Genomic DNA, 9,487 nt, shown 5'->3' with positions numbered 1-9,487 from the left:
ACGCATTGTGAGCAGCAGCAGGTTCACAGATAAATAACCCGCCGAGCTTCCGTTGCCTCGTTATACTGGGATCAGTAGCTTACAACTATTTATTTATACTGTACTGTCAAATTAAAATTATTGATTTATTCTGTACTATGGGAACAGAAATTTTCTGGCTGCTGGTTATCGGATTTTCTCTTATTGCGAGCGAGCCAATCTCCAACTCTACTGAAGAAGTGTTTACTAGTAAGTTTTTGAGCATCAAAATGATGTAGAATGCTGCTATTAAAATGCACATTTCTGTTTAATCTGCATTGTTTGTTTGTAATATATATATAAAAAACAAAGAAAAAAAATACAATAAAAATTAATAAATTAATAAAATTAATAAAACCTAAATTAAAGCTAATTAAGTCTATTATTTATTTATTTAGCAATGTACCATTATTAAGGGAATTAAGCTTAGGGTTATTACTGTTACTAAAGTTATTGAGAAAAAAAAATGTTAACGGAAATAAATCTGAAATAAAATATAATTATTAGATTGAGGAAATAAGTGAAAGCACTAAAATTATATAGATATGTTTATTTTCCAAGAAGAATGCATTGCAATCAACTAAACAAATACGTGGATGTGACTAGGGCACAGGTCCAGGATCAGTGTAGTTGCATTTTTATATGATTTACTTAATTGCATTATTAATCAGCAAGGTTTATTTCATTTCCACAATATGCATTGTTTCAAAGCAGCTTTACAGAAAATAATGGCTTACAAGCCAAAGCCAGCAGTGGTGAGGAAAGTGGATGAGGAGATATCTTGGAAAACCTTGTGAGGAGCCCATCCTCTTCTGGATTTCACATATATAATGTCTATAATACAGGCCAAAATAAACTACGGAACATTAATAATTAGATGCACATGCTAAAGTGATTGATGATATTAACAGGTGCTGTTTGTTTCAGGAAACTCTACTGAGCTGACAGTTGACTACAGTGACATCCAGTCCAAATTCTCCATCAGAAACCCAGAATTCCCTGACGAGGATCTTTGCTATCTCGTCCCAGGACAACGGGACTCTATTTTGGACTGCAACTTCAAAAATGATTCCCAAACCTTCCTCATTATCCACGGATGGTCGGTGAGTTCACTGATGACAGACAGAAACCACATGCAGTTTGTCTGTTTTCAGAGTCACTGCATGAGTTAATTTCTCCTATATGAACTGCATGTGTTTGTTACTGTTACTTCATTTATTTTACTATATATGAATAATGGCTGTGTCACCTGTAGGTCGCGGGTCTGTTTGAGAGCTGGGTCTATAAGCTGGTGTCGGCTCTGTTTGAACGTGAACCCAGAGCCAATGTCATTGTTGTGGACTGGCTGGAACGGGCCAACGAGCACTACCCCAAATCAGCAGAAAACACCAGACTGGTGGGGGCGGACGTGGCCAAGTTTGTCAACTGGCTGGAGGTACAGTACTGTGTGCAGAGGAACACATTGTTAGCATTGTTCATTTTATTGCTGGAGCATTTTTGTATGACAGTCGACCGAATGTTACCCACATCACTACCGTGACAAAAAACATGCCCAGGTCAAAAACAGGTATAGATAATGACTTGTGTCTCTACAGCTTCTTCTTCAAAAAAAATTAGCAAAAAAATAAAAAATAAAACATTACTAAAAATGAAAATGAAAACTGGTATATAAATAATAATATGTACGTTTATAAATAATACTAAAATAACACAGATCCACCTGTCAGGAACACAGAAGATATTAATAGTCTCATTTCTAATTTTTTGGAGTGAACTATATGAGACTCAATCAGTTATTTGTTTGTGTTGTTGTGAAGGAGTTGGACTTTCCTCTGGAAAAAGTGCATCTGTTAGGCTACAGTCTCGGTGCACATGTGGCCGGCGTCGCAGGAAACCTCACCAACAACAAAGTTAACAGAATCACAGGTGGGAAGCCTTTTATTTTAAGCATGTAAAAAAGATATTCTGCTCCACTCAAACTCTTTAATTCTGTCCCAGAGGATATTTGCAAGTCCAAAAATTCCTTAGTAGAATTCTAAATAGACACAAGTGAGTTACACAGTAAGAGTCAGGTAGTCTCTCGGGAGTCGAGAATGACGATCGAGGCTTTGCGTTGTTATCTGTGGGTTCTCATGTGGCTTCGAAGCCCAAAGGCAGAAGCAAAGAGGCAGTTGCTAATGGGGCAAGGTTCGCCAGTAGTTGGGGCAGGGGCAGCGACTGCTCTGTGTATGCGTTCTCTTGCAGCTGCCAGATGATGGTGACGGTCCTCTTCAAATGCGGTGGCTGCTTTATTAGTTAGAGCACGCCAACTGGCTCTGTCAGAGGCGGCAAGCTCCAACTGCTTTGGGTTCTACCCTTGGTGTCTGGACCCTGCGGCCAACTCTCAAAAGAACACCTGCTTTGGCATCCTCTGCGGATCCATGCAGATGACATGGCCAGACCATCGGAGCTGCATTTTCAAAATCATGGATTCAATGCTTGTTGAGCCAGCTCTTTCCAGGACTTCTTCGTTGGTGACTTTGTCCTGCCAGTGAATCTTCTTGATTGACCGGAGGGAGCGATAGTGGAACTGCTCCAGCTGTTTGATGTGTCTCCGGTAGAGCGTCCATGTCTCGCAGCTGTATAGAAGTGAGGTGAGGACCATTGCTCTGTATACTTTGAGCTTGGTGGAGAGGCGAATGCCACTGTGTTGTAGAACTTTGGAGTGCAGTCTCCCAAGAGCTTGACTGGCCTTTTGGACTCTAGTATGGTAAGGTGGTAACATTTGAGAGCTGGGTGCCATCGATGGTGATGCAGGGCTGGTCTGCTGCTCTCCTTGGTGCAGGCTGGTATAGAACTTTTCTGTCTTGCTGAGGCTGATGGTTAAGCCAAACAGCTTTGTTGCTATTGAGAATCTGTCTACGATGGTCTATAGATGGTTCTCTTGATGCGCCATGAAAGCACAGTCATCTGCAAAGAAAGCTTCTGTGAAGAGCCTCTCCAATGTCTTTGTTTTGGCTGCCAGGCGGCGAAGGTCAAACAGTGAGCCGTCGAGACAGTACTTGATGTACACGCCCAGGTTCAAGTCCCTCACAGCATGTAGCAGCACTTGGGTGAAGAACAACCGGAGAAAGGACACAACCTTGCTTCACGCCATAGGAGATGCTGAATTGATCGGATGGCTCTCCACCTGACAAGACTTCTCCTGTCATGTCGATGTGAAATAGCTGGATCAGTTTGGTGAACTTTGCTTGGCAGCCGAGTTTTCTAAGTAGGACCCACAGGGCGTCTCTGTTGACCGTGTCAAATGCTTTGGTCAGATCGATGAAGACTATATAGAGCTTCATGTTCTGTTCTAGGCACTTCTCCTGCACCTGTCTCACAGTGAAGATCATGTCAATGGTGCTGCAATCTGGGTGGAAGCCACACTATGACTCAGCAGGTTCTGTTCATAGACTGATGTCAGTAGTCTATTGAGCCTGATGCGGATGAGGATCTTGCCTGCGATGGAGAGCAAAGAGATACCTCTGTAGTTGCCGCAATCTGCTTGTGTGCCTTTGTTCTTGTACAGGGCAACTATTGTGGTGTCACAGAGCTGCGAGGGCATAAATTCCTCTTCCCAGATGCTTGTCAAAACTGCATGGAATGCCTGGAGCGCCTCCTCACCAAGTGCCTTGTACAACTCTGCAGAGATGCCATCATTTCCGGTTGACTTGCCAGAGCTCATTTGCTTGATGGCCTTCTGAACCTCAGCTAGGGATGGGGGGTCGTCCAGCTGTTCGAGAGTGGGATGTTGAGGGATCTGGTCGAGGGCTGACTGGTTGACTGTAGATGGGAGGTTGAGCAGTTGACTGAAGTGTTCTCTCCATCTGTTGTTAATGCCCTGTTTGTCTTTGATGAGCGTTATAGAAAGTAAGGGGGCAAAACCAGATTTTGAGGGACCATAGACTGCCTTGAGAGAGTTAAAGAACTGCCTGCCGTTGTTTATGTCGGCGTAGCCTTCTTCTCCCACCACTGATCTTTCGTCTTCTTGATTTCTCGCTGTGCCTGAGATCGGAGGGACTTGAACCTCTCCTTTTTGGATGCAGACCCTGGGTCTTTCTGCCATCCCAGGAATGCTTTGTTCTTCGAGCCCAGCAGGTCTCCAATGGCACTTTCATTCTCATCGAACCAGTCCTGATGAGTGCGTTCCTTGGGGCCTAGCGCCTCCTTGGCTGTCTCCGTCACTACATCCCTGAACTGGTTCCATTTCAGTTGGGTTTCCAGTTAGTGGTCCATTGGCACAGTAAGAGTACAGAGCTATAAAATGCAGTTTTCTCCTGTTTTTCCAGGTCTGGACCCCGCGGGCCCCAGCTTTGAGAATGCCGACAGTCCGAGGCGTCTGTCACCTGACGATGCCACCTTTGTGGACGTCCTGCACACAAACACCAGAGGCTCGCCAGACCTCAGCATTGGCATCCAGAGACCCGTGGGTCATGTGGACATTTACCCCAACGGCGGCACCTTCCAGCCGGGCTGCAGCATTCAGAACACCATGAAGCTCATCGCCACCTACGGCATATACAGTACGTCCCAATACTGCATTCCTAGCAGTGGGATTTTAGCATTATTGTTATACTGTTATAGTATTTAGTAATATTTAGAATTTATTTATTTTTTATTTGAATTTATTTTCAGTTAAAAAAAAATTGGTTTAGTGTTAATTTATTTCAGTTTCAGTTCATTTAGTGCTTATTTTAAATTATTGATTTTAGTACTAAAGTTTTATTTTAAATCGATTTATTTCGAATCGATTTATTAATCATATTATATGATTGAAATTTTTTGTTTGCTTTTGTCATTTTTATTAGTTTTTTAAAATAGATTTCTTTTTAGCTTTAATTTTCATTTGTTTTAATCTAATACTTTTCATCTAATATTTATATTTTACTTTATTTCATCATTATTTCAATCACCAAAAATATATTTTTTTATAAAAAAATATATTTTATTTAGAAAAAAACTACATCTAGTCAAATAAATTGTGTGCTTTTGTAATTTGTTTTTATTAATATAACATATTAATATTTTATTAATATAACATTACTTTATATATTTCTTGCTTTAATTTTATAAGTTTCAGTTTTAGTCATTTTATTACTTCATCTTAAATTTATTTCAGTTAGTTGCCAAGGCAAAATTCCAATTTTTCATTTATGTTTTTTTTTCACTTAATATTTATATTTTATTTCAGCTTTATTTAAATTACCAAAAATTTAATAGTTTGTTTTAGTTCACAATAACAGCACTAATAGTAAAATGCAATTTTGTTATGTGCTTTTGTTATGTAAATTAGTTTTTGTTTTAATGTTTAGTATTTACATTTACATTTAGTCATTTGGCAGACGCTTTTATCCAAAGAGACTTACAATTGGGGAATACAAAAAGCGATTAATCTTGAAGAGGCAATCAGACAGAGGAAGTGCTCGTAACACCAAGTCAGTCATTGTTCAAATAAGTACAAGCTAGTAAGCGGAGAGAAAGATAGAGGGAAAGAGGTTTTTTTTTTTTTTTGTATTACGGAGTGACTGAAACGAGAGGCATGCGGATCCATCTGCAAAGCTTTGTTATTAAACATGGTCAACACAGGCAAGGGTCGGACAATGGCAAACAGGTATATTGAGGGCAAGACAGAAGAGTACTCCGGCAAACAGGCGTGGGTCGATTAATGGTGAACGTAATCCAAAGGAGAGGCAAGCGGGTAATCCACAGACAGACAATAATCCAGGCGAGGTACAAACAGAGTCCAAACGACAAGACGAGAGAGAGATCCAAGACAGGCAGGTGATCAGAAAACAGACGATCAGGCAAAACTAGACGTGACTAGAGCTAGGAACTAGACAAAACTAGGAGAGGGAACAGGCTCTGTAAAGGGCTATCATGAGGAGAGAGATAAATGTAAACAATACTCGGCCTTGTGTGTAACTGGCTGCAGGTGAGAACATAATCAGTGAAGTGGAACATGGGAAATGTAGACAGGTGACGTAACAGTCTGTGTAATGTGAGAGTCAATATAATGGGAGGGCGGAAGGCCATGGACAGGATTCGTGACATTTAGCTTTAATATTTATTTACATTTTAGTAATTTTAGTATTTGAACTTAACCTTATTTCAGTATAGCTGCCAAGGCAACATATGCATGTTTTTTTAAGTTAAAGCTTTTCATCTAAAATTTATATTTCAGCATAGCTTCAGTTACTGAAGAAAAATACCTATTATCATCAATTAAAATCAATTCCTAAGTAAGACAGGAAGTCATAAACCCTCAGCCTGTGTTTTTGTCTCACATATCATCTGACCTCTGACCTTCTCTTTGACGTCTGTCAGACATGGACCAGATCGTCAAATGCTCGCACGAGCGCTCCATTCACCTGTTCATCGACTCGCTGGTGAACCGGGCGTACCAGAGCTGGGCGTATCGCTGCAGCTCCAGAGACGCCTTCAACAAGGGCCTGTGCCTGAGCTGCCGCAAGAACCGCTGCAACAAACTCGGCTACGGCGTCAACAAGATCCGCAGCGCCAGGAGCGCCAAGATGTACCTCAAGACCCGCGACATGATGCCGTTCAAGGGTGAGCCAGAAACCACCCAGAAAATGCATTACTAATCTACATCTAGCTTGAGTTTTTATATTCGTCTCTCTTGTTTTCTCACAGTGTTTCATTACCAGATTAAGCTGCATCTGTTCAGCGACAAAAACATGACTTTGCTGGAGCAGCCAATGAAAGTGTCTCTGTTCGGGACGACCGATGAGAGGGACGACATCGCTGCCACTGTGTGAGTCCCCTTATTCTAATCCTGGACTATATTTTAGTTATTTAACATTTTGTATTTTTTAGGGAATTTTATGGTACTAAATTATATTTATGGTAGTTATGAACCACTCTTTGAGCATAGACCTGAAAATTTAATTTCTGACTTAAACTAAATTTTGAATTAAAAAACATAAGTTTGGTCCCTTTTTAAAGAAGACACTTGGTTGATCAGTGCTGAAGTGAAAAAGTGAAAAGAACAAAAAAGTTAATAGAAGTTTAAGGTTGTTATTATGAAAATGCTCTCTTAGTTTATTATTTTATATGAAATATATTTTCCAAAACGTGTTTTAGCCTAAAACTGCATGAAAATCAAAGCAACAAGTTGTGTTCCAAATTTGAGGTTGATAGTTTTTCATTTTAAATGCTTTTTTAAACAAGTCTCTTCTGTTCACCAAGGCTGCATTTATTTGATTAAAAATTCAGTAAAAACTGTAATATTGTGAATTTACTTCCATGTATTCCATGTGAATATTTTGTAAAATGTAATTTATTTCTGTGAAAGCTGTATTTTCAGCATCATTAATCCAGTCTTCAGTGTCACATGATCCTTCAGAAATCATTCTAATATACTGATTTACTGCTCAAGAAGAGTGTTAAAACTTATTTTTAAAAAATAAAATAAAATTAACTTTACTACACATCACATTTCAACATTTCTGAATGTCATTAGATACAAAATACCACAGCAGTTTTAAAGAAAGTTACATGACTGGTAAACAGGGACGTAAATCATGAAACATGTCTTATCTTTTTCTTGCAGGCCCAACATGAGCACCAACAGCACCGTCTCGTTCCTGCTGACGTCTGACAAAGACATCGGCGAGCTGCTGATGCTGAGCTTACTCTGGGAGAAAGATTCATATCTCTACAGCTTCTTCAGCACCAATCAGTTCATTATCCGCAAAATGAGGATCAAATCTGGTGAAACACAGTCCAAGTGAGTCATTTCAGATCATAGAGCCATTACTGCACATACATAGCTGCTATTAGCGAATTAAAGTCATAACTGCATAAATGCATGTATGATATATACAGTTTGGGGTCAGTAAGATGATGTCAAAATGATTAATGTAAAATAAAGATTTTCTTTTCTTTTGAAGGCTAATATTCAGACCTAAAGAGGGAGAATTTGGTTTGCTGGTTCAGGGTGGAGATGCTGTTGTGTTTGTGAAGTCCAGCGAGACGCCGCAGAGCAGGAGACAGCAGAGGTGAAGACGGCTTCACTTTCACCGTCTGTTAAGTCTGATAAAAGGTCATTTTCATATTCATATACAAAACTCTCTCTTTCCGTCTTTGAATTTTCAGGTTGCACAGACTGAAACATCACGGGAGCTTCTTCAAACAGGGCATCAACGAAGCATCCGCAGATATGAGGAAAGAACCGGCGTTACTTCATAATGCATCAACAGAGATCATGACAGAAACCACCACTAAAGTCAACACAACAAACGCTTTGTGATTTTTATTAATGCCATCTGCACCAGATATACTGTATCTGAACAATTTTATTTGATTTCAAATTACCAGGTTACATTTGCATCCAAAATCAAAAGAAAAGAACGAAAACTATATACGTATAAAGAAAATCTTGTATATTAAAAAACCAAATTCTAATTTTATTTTACCCTCAATGATGATTCACATTACTGTTATATAGTCATTTTCATAACGACAATTAAGCATACAAAAAATCCCCACGTTCCTCAAAAATAGGCTTCAGTGCAACATATCATTTCTTATTTCTTTCTTTTGATTTTGGGATGAAAATATGATCCAGTTCTTGACAGGTTTTATGAGATTCACTCAAACATACATCAAATGTCATTTTTGCCCTGTAGACTTATTGTGAGTTAAAAATAAAAAAGGTATAAATCCAACTTGATGGATTCGGTAGTTTATAGTTCAGAATAGATGTTTTTAAAATAAAACATAAATAAGTCAAGATGAAAATTACTAAAATACAAAGTGTGTATGTATGATTATAGTGGTTTATACACATTCATCAGCTGTAGATTAACAATATTAACTGTGATTTGAAACTACAGCTACCTCAGTTTGACAACAAAATGAAGTCGATACAATTTAACATTCCAATCAAACTGCCGATTAATATATTTTCACATCAACAAATCAATGCAATTAAATTTTTTTTTGGCTGTATTTCAAGTGAATACTTCAAGTGTACTGTATATATTTTTTTATGTTTTTAGTGGAGGTGCAGTCAGTTTGAACAGTCCAGACAATATAATTATTAATTTTAACCTAGGACATTATTCACAAACTTTCAAGGAAAATGTTATGATATTTTATTATGCAGAAATTCAAAATGCCTGGCAATGTGAATCTGTCATCATCCATAGTGACACATACTGTAAGTCCCATTTTTTTTCATTTGACACATAACAAATGACTTTCTGAAAGCATCTTGTGTATTTATGTAACATGCTGTTTGATGTCTGAAGTGTATATAGGGTTTGATTATTAGAATAACTACATATGTAAATTTATCTGATTAAATTTGTATTACTCTAGAGCTAATTTTTATCATTTAATAATCATTGTAGAACTAGAAATAATAATTCTCAATAACCAGCACATAAACTTCTTTATACAATAAAATTGAGTTTTGTACACACAC

The 9,487-nt window shown here is 38.5% G+C and overlaps 1 protein-coding gene across 1 annotated transcript; it reads left to right on the top strand.

Moving 5' to 3' along the window:
- On the top strand, nt 1-9,487 carry LOC306881480 (lipoprotein lipase-like). The gene is made up of 10 exons (XM_079435605.1): nt 1-228; nt 946-1,121; nt 1,274-1,453; nt 1,836-1,944; nt 4,329-4,562; nt 6,364-6,606; nt 6,691-6,811; nt 7,610-7,786; nt 7,950-8,057; nt 8,155-9,487. The coding sequence occupies exons 1-10, from the start codon at nt 138-140 to the stop codon at nt 8,306-8,308; spliced, it is 1,593 nt and encodes a 530-aa protein (XP_079291731.1). The 5' UTR covers nt 1-137; the 3' UTR covers nt 8,309-9,487.

The sequence above is a fragment of the Barbus barbus genome (assembly GCF_936440315.1).
Source record: "Barbus barbus genome assembly, chromosome: 15".
Taxonomy (NCBI): domain Eukaryota; kingdom Metazoa; phylum Chordata; class Actinopteri; order Cypriniformes; family Cyprinidae; genus Barbus; species Barbus barbus.
The sequence above is the reverse complement of the archived record's forward strand: the minus strand, read 5'-3'. Positions and strand labels throughout refer to the sequence as shown.

What these genes read in the sequence shown, in the direction of transcription:
- LOC306881480 (XM_079435605.1), top strand. Translation starts at nt 138, where the DNA reads ATGGGAACAGAAATTTTCTGGCTGCTGGTTATCGGATTTTCTCTTATT. An exon ending in AGTTTGTCAACTGGCTGGAG is followed by an intron (nt 1,454 to 1,835) that starts GTACAGTACTGT and finishes GTTGTTGTGAAG; the next exon opens with GAGTTGGACTTTCCTCTGGA. An exon ending in CAAAGTTAACAGAATCACAG is followed by an intron (nt 1,945 to 4,328) that starts GTGGGAAGCCTT and finishes CTGTTTTTCCAG; the next exon opens with GTCTGGACCCCGCGGGCCCC.